The 25719-nt window shown below is 41.8% G+C and overlaps 1 protein-coding gene across 2 annotated transcripts in view; it reads left to right on the forward strand.

Annotated features, from left to right (window-relative positions):
• arhgap1 (Rho GTPase activating protein 1) overlaps window positions 1-17865 on the forward strand; it is a 51918-nt gene extending 34053 nt beyond the window's left edge. For both annotated transcript variants that reach the window (XM_084334478.1, XM_084334477.1), the window contains exons 8-13: window positions 7-114; window positions 6022-6098; window positions 7933-8010; window positions 8298-8426; window positions 9209-9312; window positions 13208-17865. In XM_084334478.1, the coding sequence (XP_084190604.1) occupies window positions 7-114; window positions 6022-6098; window positions 7933-8010; window positions 8298-8426; window positions 9209-9312; window positions 13208-13375 (664 nt within the window). In that variant the 3' untranslated portion in view covers window positions 13376-17865. The remainder of the gene's footprint in view (window positions 1-6; window positions 115-6021; window positions 6099-7932; window positions 8011-8297; window positions 8427-9208; window positions 9313-13207) is intronic.
• The last annotated feature ends 7854 nt before the right edge of the window (window positions 17866-25719 follow it).

Consider the following 25719-nt stretch of genomic DNA (forward strand, 5'->3'; position numbering starts at 1 on the left):
CTGTAGCTATGACAACAAGCTCCGAGCGTCCGTCAAGCCCAGCAGCCAGCCGCCCCTGTCTCCCCCCCGCAGCCCCCCCCTGCCCAACCAGTTGTTCGGAGTTCCACTCGCACTGTAAGTCCATCTGTAAGTCTGTCTGTACGTCTGTCTGTACGTCTGTCTGTAAGTCTGTATGTACGTCTAAGTCTGTCTGTACGTCTGTAAGTCTGTCTGTACGTCTAAGTCTGTCTGTACGTCTGTAAGTCTGTCTGTAAGTCTGTCTGTATGTCTGTAAGTCTGTCTGTACGTCTAAGTCTGTCTGTACGTCTGTAAGTCTGTCTGTAAGTGTCTGTACATCTGTAAGTCTGTCTGTACGTCTGTAAGTCTGTCTGTACGTCTAAGTCTGTCTGTACGTCTGTAAGTCTGTCTGTAAGTCTGTCTGTACATCTGTCTGTCTGTAAGTCTCATGTAAGTCTGTCTGTAAGTCTCTCATGTAAGTCTGTCTGTAAGTTTGTCTGTACGTCTGTCTGTACGTCTCTCATGTACGTCTCTCATGTACGTCTGTCTATAAGTCTGTCTGTACGTCTGTCTGTACGTCTGTCTGTAAGTCTGTCTGTAAGTCTCTCTGTAAGTTTGTCTGTCTGTAAGGGCGTTTTCACACCTAGCTCGTTTGGAGCTGTTGTTCCGGAACCTGGAGCATTTACCCCCTATTTCGGTTCATTTGGGCATATGTGAACACCGCAATCGCATTCTGTTGCGGAACAAAACAAGCGGGCCGAAACCGCCTAGAGAGGGTGGTCTCGGCGCACTTCCAACCGAACCTGAAGCGACTCGTACACTGTGAGAATGCAATCGACTTAACAAACCGACACAACTCACTTGCCGTACTGTATACGCGCTGCATGATGCCTCTTTCGTATTGAATTGTGGGCGGGATCAGTTTGTAGTCTTTAGGCAGCTAGATCGGTAAAGTTAGCTATAGACCACTGCACTTCCGCGTTACATTGAAATCATGGAGGAGAGAGCGGGGGGAGCATATGAATGAATGTGGATTCATGGTGGTTGCAGCTACGGCTGTGGGGGTGCTGGAGACATGATCCAATAGACTTTTATGCGCCTGAGTTTCCTGAACACGGCGCGACCCATTCCTAATCGATCAGAACTAAATCGGCCGATTTACATCACGGCTCTCATCCACATTCATTAATTTGCTCCCCCCGCTCTCTCCTCCCCGATTTCAATGTAACGCGGAGATTCAGGGTTAGGGGGGGGGGGGGGGCACACCCCAAAATCTGACCAATGAGTGACAGTTTGCCCGTGCGTGCGTTTGTTTTGGTCCGCTGTTGACACAGCTGTGTGAACACAAATGAACTAAGGGACAAGTGCAACATTGTATCATTATATAGTCCCTGTGTCTCCCTGAATCGGAACAAAGCAAACGAACTACAGGTGTGAAAACGCCCTAAGTCTGTCTGTACGTCTGTCTGTACGTCTCATGTACGTCTGTCTGTAAGTCTCTCTGTAAGTCTGTCTGTACGTCTGTCTGTAAGTCTGTCTGTAAGTCTGTCTGTAAGTCTGTCTGTAAGTCTCTGTACGTCTGTCTGTACGTCTGTCTGTAAGTCTCTGTACGTCTGTCTGTAAGTTTGTCTGTAAGTCTCTGTACGTCTGTCTGTATGTCTGTAAGTCTGTCTGTATGTCTGTCTGTACGTCTGTCTGTAAGTCTGTCTGTAAGTTTGTCTGTAAGTCTGTCTGTAAGTCTGTCTGTAAGTCTGTCTGTAAGTCTGTCTGTAAGTTTGTCTGTAAGTCTGTCTGTAAGTCTCTGTACATCTGTCTGTATGTCTGTCTGTCTGTAAGTCTGTCTGTAAGTCTGTCTGTAAGTCTGTCTGTAAGTCTGTCTGTAAGTTTGTCTGTAAGTCTGTCTGTAAGTCTCTGTAAGTCTGTCTGTAAGTTTGTCTGTAAGTTTGTCTGTAAGTATGTCTGTAAGTCTGTCTGTAAGTCTGTCTGTAAGTTTGTCTGTAAGTCTGTCTGTAAGTCTGTCTGTAAGTTTGTCTGTAAGTCTGTCTGTAAGTCTCTGTACGTCTGTCTGTACGTCTGTCTGTAAGTTTGTCTGTAAGTCTCTGTACGTCTGTCTGTATGTCTGTAAGTCTGTCTGTAAGTCTGTCTGTACGTCTGTCTGTAAGTTTGTCTGTACGTTTGTCTGTAAGTCTGTCTGTAAGTCTGTCTGTAAGTCTGTCTGTAAGTTTGTCTGTAAGTCTGTCTGTAAGTCTCTGTACGTCTGTCTGTATGTCTGTCTGTAAGTTTGTCTGTAAGTCTGTCTGTAAGTCTCTGTAAGTCTGTCTGTAAGTTTGTCTGTATGTCTGTCTGTAAGTCTGTCTGTGTGTCTGTCTCCAGCCCCTATTGAAACATTGCCTAAAATCTAAAAAATAAATAAATAAAAGTTAAAATAAAAGTAAAAGAATAATTCAGGCAAATGCCTTGTTAAAAATAAATGTTTTGTGTATTATACATTATGAAATGCATGATGTTGACTTGTACAAACCTTACTTCTACAGTCTCCTGATTATGAAGCATTATCCTGGTGTATATATATGGTCAATTATAGTATATTATTGGGTAATTACCACTGTGTAAATAAGTAGAAAGGTACAGAGAAACTACAGCTGGAATTCTAAGAAAAACACTCAACTCAACTAAAGTAACATGTAGTTGTGACCGGTTTGGTAATAACTTGGATATAAACTGTGTAGTTGTGACACTAATATAATTTGTGTTTTTCAATCAATTCAAGTTACAAATGTAGTGATCCACGGTTTATATTTCTAACCGCCCAGGTTTCAAGTTTCTTTAATAGTTGTCATACAAAAGTACAGAATACTTTCATACAAAATGCTTCTTACTGTTACGCTCCAGAGACTGTGCTAGACAAGATACAAGATAGTATCAAATAACATAGTATAGCATGTAATTTAGAAGAAGAAAATGAGGTCACAGTGTTCGGTATAGACATATGTACAATGTTCTGAGTTACCATATAATATACAATACTATGCAGTGTACTAATGTACAGTACTATATAGTGCAAAGCAGAAATGGGATGAGGTACAATTTACAGTAAGGTGTACGAGTTGTAGTGCAATCCTTCATCAATAAATATAAAGTGTGGGGAGTGGGTGCTACAGTGTGTTTGTTTAAAGTGGGTGTGTGCTATAAAGTGTGTGGAGTGGGTGCTACAGTGTGTTTGTTTAAAGTGAGTGTGTGCGTGTGGATGTGTGTGCTATGTGCGTTTGGTGGTTGTTGTTGTTGTGTAGTGTTCATTGTTCGTTTAGCAGCCTGATGGCCTGGGGATAGAAGCTTCTTCTGAGTCTTTCTGTGCTCGCCTTGAGACTCCGGTATCGCTTGCCTGACCGCAGCAGTTCAAAGAGGCAGTTGTTCGGGTGACTGGAGTCTTTAATGATTCTCTTAGCCTTGCCCTTGCAACGCTTGTTGTAAATGTTCTGGAGGGTGGGGAGCCCCCCTCCAATTGTGCGTTCGGCTGAACGTGTCACTCTTTGTAGTCTGCTTCGGTCTTGTGCAGTGCTATTCCCAAACCAGGAGGTGATGTTGCCGGTCAAGATGCTCTCTATTGTACATGAGTAGAAGTTCTTAAGGATCTTCTGACTGACTTGGAACTTCCTTAGGCGCCTGAGGAAGTAGAGGCGTTGTCGTGCCTTCTTCACAACACTGTCAATGTGTGTGGTCCATGTCAAGTCCTCGGATATGTAGGCTCCGAGGTACTTAAAGCTGTTGACTCTCTCAACCGGTGCCCCGTCGATGCTGAGGGGGCTGTAGTCCTTGACCCCCGACCTCCTGAAGTCCACAATCATCTCCTTTGTTTTGCTGACGTTCAGGGAGAGGCTGTTTTCCTGGCACCATCCCGCCAGGACCTTGACCTCTTCCAGGTAGGCCCTCTCGTCGTTGGCAGAGATCAGGCCCACCACCACTGTGTCGTCAGCAAATTTGATGATTGTATTGCTACTCCGCTGAGCCACACAGTCGTGTGTGTACAGGGAGTAGAGGAGGGGACTCAGAACACAGCCCTGGGGGGCCCCTATGTTGAGGGTGATGGATGAGGAGGTGCAGTTGCCTGCTCTTGTATTCTATCTAGAAATTAAGATTTAAAATAAAGTAACATGAATATATGCTCCACAACATTACAAGTACAACATTTACCCAGTAAGTATGTTGAAAGCTGTTTTCCATCTTAGATACCAGGGCCCTCATTTATCAACAATGCTTGGAAAGTGTTCTATTTTCGTTCTTAACCACAGAATTTAGAATGTGTGTACGTACAGAAAAATCGGGATTTATCACACGTGCGTACACAGGTTCTATGCACACTCCGTGTTGATAAATACCATTTGTTCTACGCTCCGCGCTCGTGCACGATTTTAAGTATTTGCAAATAGAACCGCCCGTAATTAACCATATATGGTAATGAAACACCCCCATGAAATGTGGAAAAGTGGACTAAGCCGAGCGAAGCGTGTTATGGAGAAATACGTGACAGGCTGACAGACATGTACACGGTGATGTCTGATATGATATCTATTAACTTCCTAAAGACCATTGCTGCCTGGGCAGCGCAAACACTAATAAAGACCGTTAACCACTATTTGCCATTGGTGTCATTAATAACCATGCTGGAATATGCCTTTTCTTCGTTTCGTTCGATTAATACCCAGGGATTAAAGTTCTCCGTAAATTTTCTACCTGCATATGATTTGTAGAGGCATACAATCTATTTTGATGTCGGTATTAGGTATCCTATATAAACAATAATACGAGAGCATATACAAGAACAATGAATCTCACTGCCATGTAGCCTACGCCATGTGTAGCCTGCCTATATGTGATCAATACAAACTTGAACTTGAATTCCATCATGTCTGTGTGCGGGAGCTCACAAGGCTGTTGTCACAATGTAAATAAAAACGTGCACTGAAAGGTTACAGTATGTAGTTGGTTGATTATTTGTATGACAGTCAGTAAACCCTTGCAAAAAGTATCCGTTTTATTTAATGAATTGAAAACATGCAGCATTGCCTTCCTCCCGGCATGCAGCAACGACATGTATCAGGCAAATGCTCATCACTGAGTGGAATCCCTTTCTATTCACATAACTGCATTTGTGATGGAGCTTTGACAGCTACATGGGTGGTACAGTAACAGTCTATTGCTCGATCCATCTCCAATATCACGATGGACCGTGCCGGTGGCCAAAGACCCGAGGGTGGAGAGGACTTGAATGTGCACGGGGATGGCATTCGTGCGTTTTGTTCCACGCTCCAATTCCGGTCTCAAATTGCGGTACAAATGAAGGAGGTGTCTTGGGTATAGCGGACTCTAGTTAATATTATGTTCTCTCGGCAATTAGACTGCCCCTCCTTCATTCATTCATTCCTATCTGCTATCTCTGAAAACAGTTCCCCGCGAGCGCAGTCAGTGCACCCCGTATATTCTGATAACCCTATATATAAACCATGCTGCATTCATTCGGAAAGAAGGACTTATTCCAAATGCTATATTTATAGGGTTTGACAATAATTACAATACTGTCGCTATTTTGCAATGAACTATAATGAATTACGGGTCATACAGAACACGCCAGTGTTGAAACTAATGCACGGAAGCTTATTTCCGCGTTGCAATATTCATATTCTACCACCGGGCGCCAGGTACGCACGGTCGGAGCTGTGCGTAAATATACGCACAAAGTCAAGCACACGTTCAAATTGATAAGTCCCACACTTTGCTTAGAAATGATCGTACGCACGGGTTATGTGCGTACGCACCATTGATAAATGAGGGCCCAGGTGTAACTAGGGTGTATATTGTCCTACCAGGTGTAATTAGGGATGCCTGTTGTCCTACCAGGTGTAACTAGGATGCTCAAAGGTAAAGTACTGTGATCACATGTGGATCATGTGTGTCTTCGTGTGTTCTACTGAGGTAATGGTTGCAAACCGTACGTTGTATCAGTTACCAGGACACACTCTCCTCCAGGTTGAGACAGAGGAGTCCAGATGGAGATCTTGTTCCTGTTGTGATGAAAGACACCATCAATTTCCTGACTGACCAAGGTACAACACAACCTAGTACACTACACAGTACACTACCCAGTACACTATCCAGTACCCAACATAGTACACTATCTAGTACACAACCTAGTACACTATCTAGTACACAACCCAGTACACTATCTAGTACACAACCTAGTACACTACCTAGTACACTATCTAGTACCCAATCTAGTACACTACCTAGTACACACTATCCAGTACCCAACATAGTACACTATCTAGTACACAACCTAGTACACTATCTAGTACACAACCCAGTACACTACCTAGTACACAACCTAGTACACTATCTAGTACCCAACCTAGTACACTACCTAGTACACAACCTAGTACACAACCCAGTACACTATCTAGTACACAACCTAGTACACAACCTAGTACACTATCTAGTACACAACCTAGTACACTACCTAGTACACAACCCAGTACACTATCTAGTACACAACCAGTACACAACCTAGTACATGATCTAGTACACAACCTAGTACACTACCTAGTATACTACATTGTACACTATCTAGTACACAACCTAGTACACTACCTAGTATACTACATTGTACACTATCTAGTACACTATCTAGTACACAACCTAGTACACTACCTAGTATACTACATTGTACACTATCTAGTACACAACCTAGTACAGGGGTTCTCAAACTTTTTCATACAGTGACCGTGACCCCATTTTATTTAGGATTTCTTTTGGGGACCCCACACTTAATGTATCGGGTAATTTCAATGTGGAATTAAACCTTTCACTGCCACACGACAGCCGGTTAACCCTTTCACTGTGACAATACAGAAGGTTAGCCCTTTACCATCACACAACCGACGGCGGAGCTAATGATGCTAATGATGGAGCATCGCCATCGGTTGTGTGATAGTAAAGGGTTAACCTTCTGTCGTGTGGCAGTGAAAGGGTTATATCAAAATAAAAGCACACGTTGTTGAACTTGATCATGCATATTTATTAGACTATTTAATTACAGCACTATGTTAGCAATACCCATTTATAAAACGAGGTCTATTAAGCCAAAATATTTAGCCAGAACATAAAAAATATATATATATATATATATAAAAAAAAAATCCTTTCCAATGCGCACTGTCACCTACACCTGCCTTTATATACCAGCGTCACCATAGCAACCTGACATACTGCCTTTATATACCTTCATCACCATAGCAACCTGACATACTGCCTTTATATACCTTCATCACCATAGCAACCTGACATCCTGCCTTTATATACCAGCATCACCATAGCAACCTGACATATTGCCTTTATATACCTTCATCACCATAGCAACCTGACGTACTGCCTTTATATACCTTCATCACCATAGCAACCTGACATCCTGCCTTTATATACCTTCATCACCATAGCAACCTGACATCCTGCCTTTATATACCTACATCACCATAGCAACCTGACATCCTGCCTTTATATACCTTCATCACCATAGCAACCTGACATCCTGCCTTTATATACCTTCATCACCATAGCAACCTGACATCCTGCCTTTATATACCTTCATCACCATAGCAACCTGACATCCTGCCTTTATATACCTTCATCACCATAGCAACCTGACATCCTGCCTTTATATACCTTCATCACCATAGCAACCTGACATCCTGCCTTTATATACCTACATCACCATAGCAACCTGACATCCTGCCTTTATATACCATCATGTTAAACACTATTTCAAAACCACATTTCAAAGCTGATCCTTGGTCTTTATTGACGTTCAGGAGGTCCGCTTCACCCCTGATGAGCCTGCAGCCCTGAATCTAACACGTGTGTGTGTCTGTGTCTGTGTGTGTTTAGGTCTGGAGATAGAGGGTATTTTCAGACGGTCGGCTAACATCACTCTGGTGAAAGACGTCCAACTCCGATACAACTCAGGTAGGAAGGTTAGATTAAGGCCCAACCCCCCCCTCCCCCTAACTTGTACTACCAGTACCTACTAGGATACACATGTTAAGAGTTAGTTGCTAAATAGTACAAAGTACTATGATAAACTGGTTAGTTAGTTGCTAACTATTACTAACTACCTTAACCCCGTGAATAACAGGTTAGAGTTAGTTACTAACTAGTAATAAGTACTATGATAAACATGTTAGAGCTAGTTGTTAACTAGTAGGAACTACCTTAATGTGTGTGTGTGTGTGTGTGTGGTATTGTGTGTGTAGGTGAAGCAGTGAGCTTCAGAGAGATGGAAGATATCCACCTGGCTGCTGTCATCCTGAAGACCTTCCTGCGCGAGCTGCCCGAACCCCTGATGACCTTCGACCTCTACGACAATATAGTCAAGTTCAGCGGTAAGATCAGCTTGGCTGCTGGGACCCTGTTGTATAATAACTATTAGATATTGATATTATTTGTGTATATAACTATTAGATATTGATATTATTTGTGTATATAACTATTAGATATTGATATTATTTGTGGTGTGTATTGGTAGCTATTATATATCGATATTACTTATGTTTATAACTATGTGTGGTGTGTGTACTCTACGACAATATAGTCAAGTTCAGCGGTAAGATCAGCTTGGCTGCTGGCACCCTGTTGTATAATAACTATTAGATATTGATATTATTTGTGTATATAACTATTAGATATTGATATTATTTGTGGTGTGTATTGGTAGCTATTATATATCGATATTACTTATGTTTATAACTATGTGTGGTGTGTGTACTGTTGGTAGCTATTAGATATTGATATTATGTGTGGTGTGTGTTGGTAGCTATTAGATATTGATATTATGTGTGGTGTGTGTTGGTAGCTATTAGATATTGATATTATGTGTGGTGTGTGTTGGTAGCTATTAGATATTCATATTATGTGTGGAGTGTGTTGGTAGCTATTAGATATTGATATTATGTGTGGTGTGTGTTGGTAGCTATTGGATATTGATATCATGTGTGGTGTGTGTTGGTAGCTATTAGATATTGATATTATGTGTGGTGTGTGTTGGTAGCTATTAGATATTGATATTATGTGTGGTGTGTGTTGGTAGCTATTAGATATTGATAGTATGTGTGGTGTGTGTTGGTAGCTATTAGATATTGATATTATGTGTGGTGTGTGTTGGTAGCGGTGTCTGACGATGACCAGGTGGCTGAGATGAAGACATTGGTGGAATCTCTCCCTGAAGAAAACTATGCTTCACTGAGATACCTTACCAGCTTCCTAGCACAGGTACTACTACTACTATTCTACTACTACTACTACTACTACTACTACTACTACTACTACTACTACTACTACTACTACTACTACTACTACTACTACTACTACTACTACTACTATTCTACTACTACTACTACTACTACTACTATTCTACTGCTGCTACTACTACTACTACTGCTACTACTGCTACTACTGCTACTACTACTGCTGCTACTGCTACTACTATTCTACTACTACTACTATTCTACTACTGCTACTACTATTCTACTACTACTACTGCTACTACTATTATACTACTACTACTACTACTACTACTACTACTATTCTACTACTACTACTACTGCTACTACTACTATTCTACTACTATTCTACTACTATCACTACTACTACTACTACTACTACTACTACTACTACTACTACTACTACTACTACTATTCTACTACTACTATCACTACTACTATTACTATTCTACTACTACTATCACTACTACTATTACTACTACTACTACTACTACTATCACTACTACTATTTCTACTACTACTATCACTACTATTACTGCTACTACTATTCTACTACTACTACTACAACTACTACTATTTCTACTACTACTACTACTAATACTACTACTACTATTATTACTACAAACATTACTACTACTACTATTATTACTACTACTACTACAAACATTACTACTACTACTACTACTACTACTACTATTATTACTACAAACATTACTACTACTACTATACTACTAGTAAGTAAACAACTTAACTTTTACTTTTCAATTAACTCCATACTTAGTTCTCAACCATCTGGTTTTAGAGCCAAACATAGTACAACATCAGCCATCACTTTGGTTACAAATTACATTATTTCAGTATTAGATAAGAAGAAACATTGTGCTGCCCTCTTTGTTGATTTATCAATGACATTATTTCAGCATTAGATAAGAAGAAACATTGTGCTGCCCTCTTTGTTGATTTATCAAAAGCATTTGATACAGTTGATCACTACTTACTTCTAAAGAAACTATCTAACATTGGGTTGGATGATAATGCCTTTGTCTGGTTTCAGGATTATCTATCTTCTAGGCGGCAGTGTGTGAAGTTAGGTCAAGCACAATCTGAATTCTTGGCCATTACTAAAGGTGTGCCACAAGGTTCAGTTTTGGGTCCTGTCCTTTTTACAATTTATATTAATGATATTGTTTCTTCTTTGTATGGATCTCATGCCCATTTGTATGCTGATGACACAATTGTGTACTGTATTGCAGACTCTGTACAGCTGGCCTTTGAGAAATTGCAACTTTCCTTTTATGCTCTACAGCAGTGGGGCCCAACCAGTCGATCGCGATCGACAGGTAGATCGCGGGCTGATTTCAAGTAGATCTTTATTAATAAAATTCGATTATTAAAAAAAAAAAAAAAAAAAAATTTTTTTGCTAAATCAACTCTTCCTCTCCTTGTTAACTACAACAAGCAATGCTGTTTGTTATTTAAGATGAGGTCAGACTCGGCACTGACAGATTTGTGTTCATTATGCTGCTTTTATAAAGCCTCAAATGACGGCTTACAATATACAATTTTGGCTGGTAGCTCTCGGGCTAGGTGGTAAATAAAAAAGTAGATCTTGGTTCAAAAAAGGTTGGACACCCCTGCTCTACAGGATGCCCTTACTAGTCTTAAATTGGTTCTTAATGCTAGTAAGACAAAGTTTATGTTGTTTTTAAGAGCAAGGAATATTAACTTTGATGATGTGAGGATATCTACTGTCAGTGGCTCTTGTATAGAGAGAGTCACTGAGTATAAATATCTTGGCCTGTGGCTTGACGAGAAATTAACATTTAAGTTCCATTTAAGTTAATCTTGCCACTAAACTGCGACAGAAAATTGGTTTCCTGTACAGAAACGGATCTAATTCTCCTCTATTTAGTAGAAAAATAATTGTGGAATCAGTCTTATCAGTTTTGGACTATGGTGATGTAATTTATAGGCATGCTGCGGCATCAACTCTTAAACCTCTGTATTCTGCATATCACTCAGCTCTCAGATTTATAACTGGTGACAGATATGATACTCACCATTGTGTCCTGTATGATAGGGTGGGTTGGCCTTCTCTTGCAGAAAGGCGCAACAAACACTGGTATTTATTTATTTTTAAAGCCCTTATTGGTAAACAACCTGTTTATATCTCCTCACTGTTAGACTGGAATATTGGAACCTATTCAACTCGATCGAATGACTGGATGGTTCTTAGGGTTTTTTGTTTTGAGCTAGGGAAGTCAGCCTTTTCCTTTGATGCCTCTAACTCATGGAATGTCCTTCAACTCACGCTGAAATTGGAGGTTCTCCCTTCCCTTGGAATGTTTAAACGTATGATTTCAGACCATTGTGTGACTACCTGTAACTGTTTTAATTGATATTTTTAAATTATTTTGAAACGTTTAAACATTTTTACTCTGGTGTTTACATTTCTGTGAATATTGTTTTTATTATGTACTGTACAATCGTCGTTTCTGTAAATGAGGGAAACCTCGGATGCTTACGATTTTAAATAAAGGTTGAAATGAAATACTATTACTACTACTATTACTACTATTACTACTACTACTACTACTACTAAAATGACTACTACTATTACTACTGCTACTACTATTACTACTATTACTACTAGGGATGCACGATATTGATTTTTTGACACCGATACCGATAACTTTATGCTCCTCAAGCCGATACCGATAACCGATATTTATTGTATTATAATATTTTTTTTAACTGTGTATATATATATATATATATATATATATATATTTTTTTTTATCAATTTTTTATTTATTTTTTGGTATTTATAAGCTCCGACGTCATCGGTACTGCCATCGGTACTCGAGAAATTATGGAGTTTTTTTTTTTAGAAATTTAAACGTCGCAAACTAATCTTGTTGGCAGTTGTCTATTATCTCTCCTGCCTGTGTCTCTGCCTGCTGTGCTCTCCTCTCTTCCCCTCCCTCCCACACACACACACTAACTCACTCACACACACACACACACACACACACACACACACACACAGACACGGGTGCTGCGCTGCCACAGACAGCTCTGCTCTCATAATGGACAGAACGAAATGTTAAAGTCTGGGTCTATTTTACTAAAGTCGATGCTGACAACGCTCGTTGCCACAAGTGCAACAAGACATTTGCCAGTAATGTATAAGCGCTGGTACTTGTCAATGTGGCTGGCGGGGAGATAACGTTAGCTCCGAGTAGAGTAATGGCTGACAATCCGGAGGTAAATAAACGAACGAGAGCTTCTGATTGGTGGTAAGAAGAAGAGGTTGGTGCAAGCCGTGGGACGTAATTGGCAGATCGACTGTCTGTCTCCGAATGTAACGTGACTACGTCACAGCCAAGAAGGGGAGCGCTGGATTTGTGAAAAACTCCCTGTTCCTAAACCACACGCTATCAGTTTTACCACAGTACTGGCAAAACGGGAGGAGGCTATAATAAAAACAAGCGCCCTTCATCCAAATCCACCCACACCGGATTTCTTTTAACCAAAAAATGTATTATATGTTATCGGAGCTATCAATAACGTTATCGAGTTTATCGGGATGACGTCATAATTGCTGATATCGGCCCGATAATTATCGTGCATCCCTAATTACTACTACTACTACTAAAATTACTACTACTACTATTACTACTATTGCTGCTACTACTACTACTACTACTACTGCTGCCATACAACTCACCTGGTGAAATGTTTTCAGCTGTTGAGCCGTGACTGAATCCCAAACAGCATCTTGTAGTACACACACACACACACTCACACAGGCCTGAGCAGTTTTAACTTAGCTGTGGTGTGTGTGTGTGTGTGTGTGTGTGTGTGTGTGTGTGTGTGCACAGGTGTCCGCCAACAGTGAGGTTAACAAGATGAACAACTCTAACCTGGCCGTGGTCTTCGGTCCCAACCTGCTGTGGGGGCGGGACAACGCCTTGTCACTCAGTGCCATCGGACCAATCAACAACTTCACCAGGATCCTTCTCGACCATCAGCATCTGGTCTTCACCTAGCTCCGCCCCCTGGCTTGCGGCCTCCTCTCCTGACCAATCAACAGCTACGAGAGAGAGCCTCTCATCCTATACCTTCCCCTAAATCATCCTGGCCAAACAAAAGGTTCACCCGAGATCATCTTGTCCAATAGCATTTAGTCTCTTGAAGAGAGACTCTCTTTCTAACATTTCCTCCTAGAAGCGCCTCCTTCTCTATCCTGACCAATCAACAAGGTCTTCTGGGAAGAAGGACCAATAGTGTTTAGTTGTTTCCCTGGCCCTGTGTCCTGATTGGCCCAGTAGCATGGGTGGGTCGTTCCAGGCTGGGTTCCTCTCAACGAGATCTGATCACAAACATATCATACATAATTAACAACACTATGTTTGACTGAATCACATTCCTAAAGCTAACATTTAAGTGTAGTGTTTACAGATTCATAGATATATCAAAGAAATGTATCTGGCTGAATCGCTCATCCTTCTCTGTGGGAACGGGTTATTCACCTTCAACCTATGACCTCCGACCCCCCCCCCCCTCCCTCTAGCTCAGTGTCTTGTGTTTTTTCAGTGATGTGATGTCATTAATCTCTGGGTTCTCTCAAGTTAGATTGAGAGAGTAAAAGAACAGAGACAAGAACAGAGAATAAGAGAGAAGACAAGTAGAGAACAGAGGAGGAGAGGACAGAGGACAGGAGAAGAGAGGAGAGGAGAGGAGTATTCTGGTGTCTTTTTGAAAGCCTCAGGTAACTTGTAGCAGAAGAACTTGGTACCAAATGTCCATGACAATCTATCTAATAACTGTCATTTATTATTATTAGATTATAAGCAGATTCTAATTACAACAGCCAGTTATTATAAATGACTGAATTCTACCCAGATTATAATTACATCAGCTAGTGGTTTACTAGGCTGATTATTCAGACTATAGGAAACTATCTTTTTTAGAAAATGTATTTTCCGTCTGAGGTGAATGGCCCCAGACTCAGAAACCACTTGTTGAAAACCTATTTCTACCATTAAGTGGGGGATATTACACCACATTATGTTATTATGCCATAATATGACCACATTATTATATTATATAAGTACATAACTATAACCTATACTTTTACTACCTGTTTGTGATTCCCCCGGAGTCAACCCTGGTTTGACCAGCACTAGAGTATGCAGTACACTATACTGGTGAATATATATACTACTAGGGGTGTAACGATGCATCGATTAATCGAAATGCATAGATTCTAATGTGTTAGAATCGATGCATCGATTTGAATATGTTAGAATTTCTTTTAATGTTTTTTTTTGTGTGTGTATTGTTTTTATTGACCTATAGTCCATTCATGCTGAGTGAATCAGTTCCCCCAGCCACATTTGTGTATTCAAAAATTGTTGGGGAATTAACTGATAGAAAATTAATAGGAAATTAATCGAATCGTGGTCAAATGAAGAGATTTCATGATTCATTGATTCGTTGCCTGAATAATCGTAATTGAAATTAATCGTTGTGAGGTCACATCGTTACACCCCTATATACTATACTGGGGAATGTATACTAGAGTATATACTATACTGCATGGGGGGGGGGGGGGGGTACAGTGTCCTGTCATCCATGAGGATGAAGAGAATTTTATTATTTTTGTTCCTAAGTACCTGAAAACCATAGTCGCTACTATGACTACACGACTCTATGGCTCTGCCCTTCCTAATATAATCTTAATAATTCTATCACGGCCATCGCCTTCGTCGTTATTATTGTTGTTGTTATGGTCGTGAGTAGCAGATGTTTTATTGTTGAATGGTACGACTAATCTAAAGCAGTGGTCGACAGCAGGCCTCTCGCAGCTAGAGGCCCAGACGGGATCCAAGATGTCCACTGTTTTTTGCGCCACAGTGTAACCATGGTAACGACTTCACGCCCGGGTGACGTGGGACCCAGTGTATCAAAGCCCAACGACCAACTCTCAAATAACTAAATGAGTATTGGTTTTTAACATTGGTCATTTTCATTAGTCTTTACAAATAATATCAATAATCTTCATTCTTAGCGGTTTTATTGCAAATAATATTGATCGTCTTCATCCTTAACTTATTACAACTTTGAAGAAGATGTCTGGTAACTGATGTTCTTTGTGTCTTTTGTAAAAAAAACATTTCATGCAGATTAACAGTGATTATTATTTCTATGTATTGTTTTTTTTTTTTTATTATAAACATATCAAAGCATAATGGCCTTGCACTTTGCTTTCTCTTTATATCCATCACCTGTTTGATTTTTTTCAGTCCTAACACTTTTTTCATTCTTTGTTCAGCCCTGTTAACCAGTTAAAACAGTCAAACCCCATTAGTTAAACCAATCAAACCTTTCAGTTACCAGTCAATCCATTCAGATAACCCAGTTAAACTCTTCAAATAACCCGGTTAAACCCTTCAGTTACCAGTTAAACCCTTCAGTTAAACCCTTCAGTTACCAGTTAAACCCTTCAGTTAAACCAGTTAACCCCTTCAGTTAAAGACCTTGACCCAGTGGTTTGGCTTTGGACATATAGGAAGTAGCAAACGTTAACATTTGTTAGCAATGCTAGTGGAGATCAATGAGGTATGAAGCATGACGAGTTTAACTAGCATAGTAAGATAGATAGTTAACATGACTGGAGTTTGATAACTAGCATAGTAAGATAGTTAACATGGCTTAGTGAACTATATACAAGGACCCTCTTTATTTGATCAGTACTGTAAAATATGTGGTAATTTAGCACCACAAGGCCAAAAGGGCAGCTAGAAGTTGTTGTGTCAAATGATCAAAGCTTTACTTTATCTAAACCATTCAGGACTTAAAGATTTCATGAAGCAGCTTTTTCTGTTTTGTGTTTTACATCCCTGATTATCCATTTTCTATTGGCTTAGTGAATACATTATAATATAGTATATAATATAGTTCGTTATATATTATAGTTTTTTTTGTTGGGGTAGCATTACCTGAAGCTGGCCTGTGTTGGGTTCTTGAAGCCTTAATTTCATGAGTTTTCATCTGTTTGTAGGATTTGTGTTATTGGTTTGTTTTAGTCAGGACCGTTTGGAGGCTTTGAGTTACTGGTAGTAGTAAACTAGTTGTACTAAACTAGAAGTAGTAGTAGACTAGTAGTACTAAACCAGTCATAGTAAACTAGTCGTAGTAAACTAGTACTAAACTAGTAGTAGTAGTAGACTAGTAGTACTAAACTAGTTGTAGTAGTACTAAACTAGTAGTAGTAGTAGTAGACTAGTAGTAGTAAACTAGTCGTAGTAAACTAGTTGTAGTAGTACTAAACTAGTAGTAGTAGTAGTAAACTCGTCGTAGTAAAACTCCTGGGGTACTAGCTCAACCAGTCACTTGCCCAGTTGGGGAGCAACTTGCCAAATGTAGTTTCCCCTAGTTTCTCGAAGGGTTAAGGGTTAGGGGTTAGAGGTTAGGGGTTAGGAGTTAGGGGGTGGGGCTCAGGAGAACCCGGCATGGCCCAAATCCAGACTCGGACTCTAAATGTCCTCCGGTCTCATTCTGAAGATTAAAGCAAAAAAAACTAAACAAATCTGTATAGATTACTGTTTTAATGTTGTGTAAGTGTTAAATGCTGTTAGCATGTGTGTGTGTGTGTGTGTGTGTGAGAGAGAGAGAGAGAGAGAGAGAGTGTGTGTGTGTGTGCCTTACTGTTTCCCCTGGTGGAGAAGTGATGAACTGTGACAGTGCCAGTCTGTTGTTAAACTAAACATAGATTATGAAACACAAACCTGAGCTGCGTTTCCTCACGTCCTATTGGCCGAGCAGCTCAGAACCCCAATTACACAATTCACATAACTATCCTGCACATTTATATTCTGATATATACTCCAGTATTCTGCCTTTAATATTGTGATAATAAACACCTTATCCTGAATAAGACCTTAACCAGGATATTAGTTAGTATCTGGAATATTTATATGCATGGAAACACGCTCTCTTCATCAGATTAGGGATACAAATCCATAATACACACAGCTCCAGTGTAATCTGACAGATTACATCCCACAATAATCTATGGTAATCTACTGTAAATCTGTTGTTTCCATGGTGACTAAAGTAAATGATGTTTCTCTATTGGAGACGTTTTTGTTTCTGAACTGTCTTGCTGTGACCTGTAGTGGTTTAAATGGAGAAGTGATTCGTTTCATAAGCTGTCTTCCTACAATCTATAGTCGTTTAAATGGAGAAGTGATTTTGTTTATAAACAGTCTTGCTGCGACCTGCAGTGGTTTAAATGGAGAAGTGATTTGGTTTATAAACCGTCTTGCTGATATGTTGTTTAAATGGTGATTCTCTGTTCTGAACGGTGTATTTTTATTTTCTGAACTGTTGTGTATTTTCCTGAACTTTTGTTTCCATATGTGACTATTTCTCTGTTGTGGATGTCATTTCTGATCGGTGATAAAATTGTGATAAATATTAAATTATCTGATATCAAAGTGTGAAATCAATAAAACATGGTGTAGGAACTGTTTTTATGTGTAAATCTTGTTTTAATGTGAAAATGGAATTGTAATTATTGTTTCTGTTAAGATGATCAAAAATAAATATATATTTTTTTTACATTCGGTTGGCAGTCCACTACGGCTCCTGTCGATCGATATTAGTCGACTAGTCGAGGTCAGCCCTAGGAGGTTGTAGATGTAAGCAGGGAGTGGAGCAGATCATAAATACATGTAACAGTTTCTACTTTGAAATGTACTTAAGCATTACATCACGCGCAGGAGTTAATTAATTAACATTAATTGAAGATTTATTGACAACCATCCGCAAAAAAAGTTGTAAAAAAAAAAAGAGAAGGTGCCTCTGTGCGGAAGCAGCTCGGAGGTGCGCTGTTTCAAGGCAAGAATGAAGTGAGCGTGTGTTATTGGTTTGATTGATTGATTGAAAATGTTATTAATGTCCGCCTTGTTATGCTTAGGCCCTCTTTCGAAGTCGGTTATGCTTAGAGCTTATCTTTAGAGCAGGGCGATAGACCACCAGCCCTGATTCCAAACTCTAAGCATAACCGACTTCGAAAGAGGGCCAAAGCATAACCAGTTCGAAACAAGGCGGACATTAATACAATTTTCAATCAATCAATCAATCAATCCAATAACACACGCTCACTTCATTCTTAGATGCTTCTATAGAAAGTAGGTAAAAATAAAGAGAATTTTTTTTAACCTACTTTCTATAGAAGCAGCTGGGAGGTGCGCTGTTTTAAGTGAGCGTGTGTTATTGGATTGATTGATTGATTGATTGATTGATTGATTGAAAATGTTATTAATGTCATTGTCCGCCCTCTTTCGAAGTCGGTTATGCTTAGAGTTTGGAATCAGGGCTGGTGGTCTATCGCCCTGCTCTAAAGATAAACAAGCATAACCGACTTCGAAAGAGGGCCTAATCATAACCAGTTCGAAACAAGGCAGACATTAATAAAATGTTCAATCAATCAATCATTCCAATAACACACGCTCACTTCATTCTTAGATGGCATGCACGCGTCTATACTTCCCACAAGCAAGTTGTCCTTCCGCGTTGCTCTGATTGGCCACTGATGTTTCTGGTCATGTGACATGTGCGCCCAATCGCATGACGAGCAGTGTCTTAGCCAATTTCCGCGTCGAACAGCCTGCAAACGACCTAACGCCTAGTTTATCACTGGTTAAGCTTAGGTTAAGGTTAGAGTTTGGAATCAGGGCTGGCGTTCTATCGCCATGCTCTACGGCAAACTCTAACCTTAACCAACTTCGAAAGAGCGCCTAAGCTGCGTGATTACATATGCACGCCGCATTTCTCAGAGACGCTCTCTGATTGGCCGACGCCTGTTTCTACACTGGTTAAGTTTAGGCACTCTTCGAAGTTGGTTAAGGTTAGAGTTTGTCTTAGAGCGTGACGGCAAGTTCTTTCGACGGTTAAGCTTAGGCACTCTTTAGAAGTTGGTTAAGGTTAGAGTTTGTCTTAGAGCATGGCGATAGAACGCCAGGTAGTTTGCAGGCTGTTTGACGAGGAAATGGGCAAAGACACAGCTCGTCACGGATTGGGCAAACGCGTCAGTGGCCAATCAGAGAGCGTCAGTCAGTGCCAATCAGAGAGCGTCTCCGAGAAATGCGGCGTGCATATGTAATCACGCGCCTAAGCTTAACCGTCCAAAGAACTTACCGTCACACGATTGGGCGCACATGTCACATGACCAGAAACGTCAGTGGCCAATCAGATCGCGCAAAAGGACAACTTGCTTGTGGGAAATATAGACGCGGCATGCACCTCCGAGCTGCTTCAAAGCATGCCGTCTAACAGTGAAGTGAGCGTGTGTTATTGGATTGATTGATTGATTGATTGCTTGACATTTTTATTAACAGTGAAATAAGTGTCCTTTTGACGAATGGCATCTAACAACAGACTTCCCGCGATTTATATTTTGTTTAACAATGAGTCATGACCAACCAATTACATAATCCAACATTGTGTAAGCAACTAACACATTCCACGTGACAGAATCGTTTTTGAATTCATAAAGATTATTGTCTGCCATCTTGGTTTCATTTCTAAAAACTGGAACTGACGGAGTGATTGTAATTCGGTTGTGGGCGGGTTCTGGGATCACGAGCGTGGGTTATGAGAAATAACAACGTCTAACTTGACTATTTCAGCCAATCAGAATCAATAAATGTGCATGCCATTGTATAATAAAAAGTAAAAAATAAAAATGTATTGCAAGGGATAGACCAGGGGTCTCAAACTAATTCCATCGTGGGCCAAGTTTTCATCTTAACTATACACATTGCACCAGGTGAGTTAGTTGAAGAGGTGAGCCAATTAGTGAAATCATCAGCTGGTGTTTAGGCAAGGGTGGAACGAAACCAAGCATACACTCACACAAGAACCAATCAGCATGGGTATGGGTGGGTTCATTTTCCATTGATGGGGATTTGATTGGCTGTTTTTAAATAAAGTGCAGCGGCAGGATTAATAAATTAATAACGTTAACGTTAGTTAGGCCAGAGAAACAAATATACTAATTAAAATGGATGGACCTGCGAGATTTGTACTTTGTAGGTCTGCATTTTAAATCTAAGGAGTAAAAAGTATGTTTTTTTTCCTCTGAAATGTAATTGAGTATAAGTACAAACAAAGTATAAACCTAATAATACTTGAGTAAAGTACGTCAAACAGCCTGCAAACTACCTGGCGTTCTATCGCCATGCTCTAAGACAAACTCTAACCTTAACCAATTTCGAAAGAGTGCCTAAGCTTAACCGTCGAAAGAACTTGCCGTCACGCTCTAAGACAAACTCTAACCTTAACCAACTTCGAAGAGTGCCTAAGCTTAACCAGTGTAGAAATAGGCGTCGGCCAATCAGAGAGCGTCTCCGAGAAATGCGGCTTGGTTTCGTAATCACGCAGCAGGTTTGATTGAATTGATTGATTGAAAACTTTATTTAACAGATTGCAGAATGGGTACTGTTGAAGGCAGAGGTTCTGTGTAGGATTGTTAGTAACTGTCTAACTGCCTATATAACTGTTTACACTAGTAACTGTATAATTGCATATATAACTGTTTCCACTAGAGTGCGCTCTAGGCGGAGACACTCAGGAACACCGCCAGGTGGTGAGTATAAATAGTGGTGTCTCCTCCCACTTCTTTCTCTTTCCCCCAGTCTCTCAGTAAGAGAAGACCTGTAGTGTTACTGCTCTGCCATGTAAATAATAAACCACGCCAGTTAAGGCTCAAGATAGAAACCATGCCTCTTGCCCACATTATTGTCGCCCTACAGCCGAATTCTGTTATCAGGTTATGGGCCCAGATCACGCCGGGGGCGAAATAATAAGGGTAGCAAGTTTAGCTAAAGTATAGGCTAGGTTAGCACCGGGAGTACCGCGTGGCTAGACGCTAGGCCAACAGGAGCTAAAACTACGCCCACCATCAAAGAGCGACATGAAAGCCAAGAAGACTCACAGGAGGGTCAAGAAGGTAGCAGCCGGGAGTCACTGGAAGGTAGCAGCCAAGAGCCCAGAGGAGACGGCACCGGGGGAGACGGAGCATGCTGAGCACAACGGAGGCGAGGGGGAGAACCCCGCCTTAGAAAGCGTGGCGCCTGCTGAACACAACGGAGGCGAGGGGGAGAACCCCATCTTAGAACGCGCGGCGACCAGAGGGAGGAACAAATGGCCCTCATTCAATGGAAAAGCAGAGAACTACAAGCTCTGGGAAGAACGCATGCTATGCTGCATGCACGGTGCGGGGCTGAAGGAGACGATCCTGGCAGCCCCCACGGGAGAACTGATGGCGGAAGAGCAAGCCCTGGACGACCAGCGTAACGCAGACGCGTACTGTGAGTTAGCGCCGCTGCTCGACAACACCAGCCTGGGGCTGATATTCTGCGACACTAAAGACAGAGGCCGAGAAAGCATGGAGGTATTGAGAGAGCATTACATCGGACGAGGAAGACCCCGAGTCATGGCCCTCTACACAGCACTGACGACCCTGAGAAAGGGGCAAACCGAGACTGTGACCGAATACGTCAACAGAGCGGAGCAGATCACGACGCCATTGAGGAGTGCCGGAGAAGCACCAAGCGATGAGCTAATGATGGCGATGATGATGAGAGGACTACCGGAGCTGTACAAACCGTTCACACTCCTGGTAACACACGGTTCAACGGACATGACGCTGGGACAGTTCAAGGCTAAGTTAAGGAACTTCGAGGCCTCAGAAGATACCCAACCAGCCGCCGCGGAGACGGGACAGAGGGCGCTAAAGGCCCGAGCGACGCCAAGGGAGAGGACCAGGACCACGACGGAGCAGGCGTGTTGGCGATGCGGAGAGAAAGGCCATCAGAGAAGTAACTGCATGAGGACTGTCTGGCGTGGCCCCTGCAGATCCACGCGGCACGCAGGCAGAGCGTGCATGAAGAAACGCGACCAGGGCGCGCGACACACGCATGGGCAAGATGGCGGCGATGGTCGGCGTGAGACGGATCGAGGCGACGACAGGAGAGTAGCGGAACAAGAGGGCTTCATCCACAGGGTGCAGACGGCGTACGTCACCAGGCCAACGCAGCTGCAACAGGCCCAAAGGAAGGGACTGATCGTGGACACAGGTGCGTCGTCCCACGTCATCAACGACAGGAGTCAGTTCAAGAACTTTGACAGAACTTTCCGCCCGGAGAGACACAGCATGAAGCTGGCAGACGGAAAGCGCACCTACGGGTTGGCGAAAGAGAGAGGAGACGCACAGGTATGCCTCACGGACAGCGGGGGGCGCCGGCGTACAGTGACGTTAAAGAATGCTCTCTATGTGCCATCATTCCCACAAGGACTATTCTCTGTAATAGCTGCTACTGCGAACGGTGCCAGAGTGTTCTTCATTGAAGGTAAACATTTTCTTGTAGAGCCCAACGGTACGCGATTTGACATAGAGGTGTATCAAAGAATGTATTACCTGAAAACAGAGTGTAATGACAATACTATTCAGATATTCAGACATGGCATGAGATTATGGGTCATTGTAATTACGAGGATTTATTGAAACTGCAAGCAGTGACATTGAAGGCGAAAAGCGTAGACCTGGTAAAGAATGTGTCGTGTGCATAAAGGGGAAGTTTGCTCAATCGAGGAACAGAAATCCCACAGAAAAAGTAAAAGTACCACTTGCGTTGGTTAACACAGATCTTGCCGGTCCAGTAAGGAACGAGTCCATAGGAGGCTTTAGATATGTACAGTCTTTTACAGACGTGTGCACAGGGGCAGTGTTTGTTTACTTTCTTAACACTTTGAGCGCCACTCACGGCTAATCTCGGGTTTACGATAGTGACGTTGAAAGCCACGTCATGGCTTTTCTCTGATTTTTTTATTTTTATTTTTTTTAGCGATCTGAAATCATATTGCATCACGCGAGCCTACCGTTGGAGAGCCAGGGGCCGCCGGCGATCAGATGTGAAAAAAGCGCCCCCTATCGTCTCCCAGATGGTAAATCACCCTTTTGGAATGGACTCAATGAAAATGGATGGGGGAAAAAAATATTCCAGTCCACATTTTCCAGTCCACTGATGCAGCCGGAGTTACCAGAGTTCATTCTGGAGCATCTGAGCCGCAGCAATCATGGGTTATACTGTACACACGTTGGATCAATATACTTATCGATTTTTTCGAATGGTGATCAGGAATTGGAATATAGCATTTGGATACCATCTGATGTCAGGTAAGGAATCTATGTTATCAGTCTTAGGATAATCAGACTCGTTTTCATGGAGATATAAGCGTTTCCACTATATGTGATATGGCTGTTTCACTGTAAAAGCCATGAGGAAATAATAGCAGCGATTATCAGCGCACGGCACGAGCGTGCGTGCGCACACATATACTATCACCATCTAGCGTTTATTTGAAAACGATTCATAAATAGACCGACAAATGATAACGTTCTGGAATATATCATGGGATGTGTTGTTTTTTCTTCGAAACCGAGTGGTTTTCAAAATGCTATAAAAAGGAAATGAAGCGATAAAAACACAATCTGCTTTGCCAATGTTGACTGGAAAATGATTCTTTGATAAGCGATGGGCAGATTAGACACATAACATAATTTAAAACATAGATTAGGCGATATTAACGTTACATGGGCCGTGAACCGTGGCATCAACGGGGTAAAAAGGAAAACACGGCCTGGCACTGAAAGTGTTAAAGCAAAGAGTGACACACTCCAGGCCACGGAAAAATTCCTGGCGGACATAGCCCCTTATGGTACAGTAAGATGTTTGAGGTCCGACAATGGGACCGAATTCACAAACAGTGAGTTCCAATCACTGTTGAGGAAGAACAGGATAAGACACGAGACGCCATGTCCATATTCCCCACACCAGAACGGAGTGGCAGAGAGAGAATGGCGCACTCTTTTCGAGATGGCTAGGTGTAAGCTAGTAGGTAGTAACTTACCTAAGAGCCTATGGCACTATGCGGTGCAAGAAGCCGCTTACACCAGAAACAGGTGTTTCAATAAGCACACGGGCACCACCCCGTATACAGCACTGACAGGAAAGAAGTGTAATCTAGCCAGAATGCACCGATTTGGATCAGTGTGTCATGCGTACCTGCAGGACAAAGGAAAGCTTGAGTCCAGATGTGAAAAAGGACTCTTTGTAGGGCTTTCCTGGTTTATTATCCCGGTAAAGGGGTAGTGCAGCAGAAACACAGGCTAGTCAAGTTTGTCACAAAGACAACATGTGAGGGCGAGACACAGACAGAGGAGCCAGAGCTGGACTCCAGAGTAAGGTGTGTAGAAACAGAGACACATCAGCCCAGTGTACTTAGCACGGTCGTGCAGGCTGACAGTCAGCCACCCCCAGAGGGCGATGACGAGGAGCACCCGAGGGTGACGTCAAGTGCCCCAAGCAGTGGGAGGTACCCCTCGAGGGAACACAGACCCCCAAAGTATCTGACAGACTATGCTCGGAAAGGGAGTGACGACGAGGACAGTACACCCATCACCGTTGATTACTGCTACAGAGTAGTTAGTGGGGTACCCCAGACCTTTAAAGAGGCCATAGTGTCCCCTGAATCAAGTAAATGGGAGAGAGCAATGGATGAGGAAATGAGGTCCCTAGAGGACAACCACACCTTCACTCTAACCAAGTTGCCAGAGGGCAGACAGACAGTGGGAGGGAAATGGGTGTACTCAATCAAGGAAGGGATCGAAGGCCACGAAAAGTACAAAGCGAGATTTGTAGCTAAGGGTTTCAGTCAGAGGGAGGGGATAGACTATGGTGAAACATTCTCCCCCACAGCCAATCTGACCAGTGTAAGTGTAACAAGTGCCTTGTTGCCTTGTATAGATAATTACACCCCATCACAAAATACACTTTAATACATTCCACTAATAATCTTTAACGTTTTATTTTATTGATTTGATTTGATTTCATTCCTTTCGTTCTGTTTTGTTGCACTTTTGGGAGCTAAGGCTTTTATTTTGAAATCGACACCCTTCCTTTCCGGAGCACACATATTGCCTGCTTCCTGGTTGTTACGTTAGTCTCTCCCGGAATACCGAGAGGTAAGGGTCTAATTCTTATGTTCAATGATAGACTTCGGTCTAAAAGTATAGTTCAATATTGTATGTTACATTCCTAAACTGTAAAACGAGTTTGTAATGTAACTCCTGTTGTTAATATGTACCTGTGCGGATTTGTGGGAGGTTTGACTGGGTTAGGGAACTTTATAAATGCACATTAGTAGCCTAGCATATAGGAGGTTTGCACACACACGTGCGCTGGTGACATGTTAGTTAATGGAGTCACGTCTTTTCCCAATTGTAGCTCACGTGCTGCAGATGACTATTCCTAATGCT

Source organism: Notolepis coatsorum (genome assembly GCF_963971535.1).
Source record: "Notolepis coatsorum genome assembly, chromosome: 1".
Taxonomy (NCBI): domain Eukaryota; kingdom Metazoa; phylum Chordata; class Actinopteri; order Aulopiformes; family Paralepididae; genus Notolepis; species Notolepis coatsorum.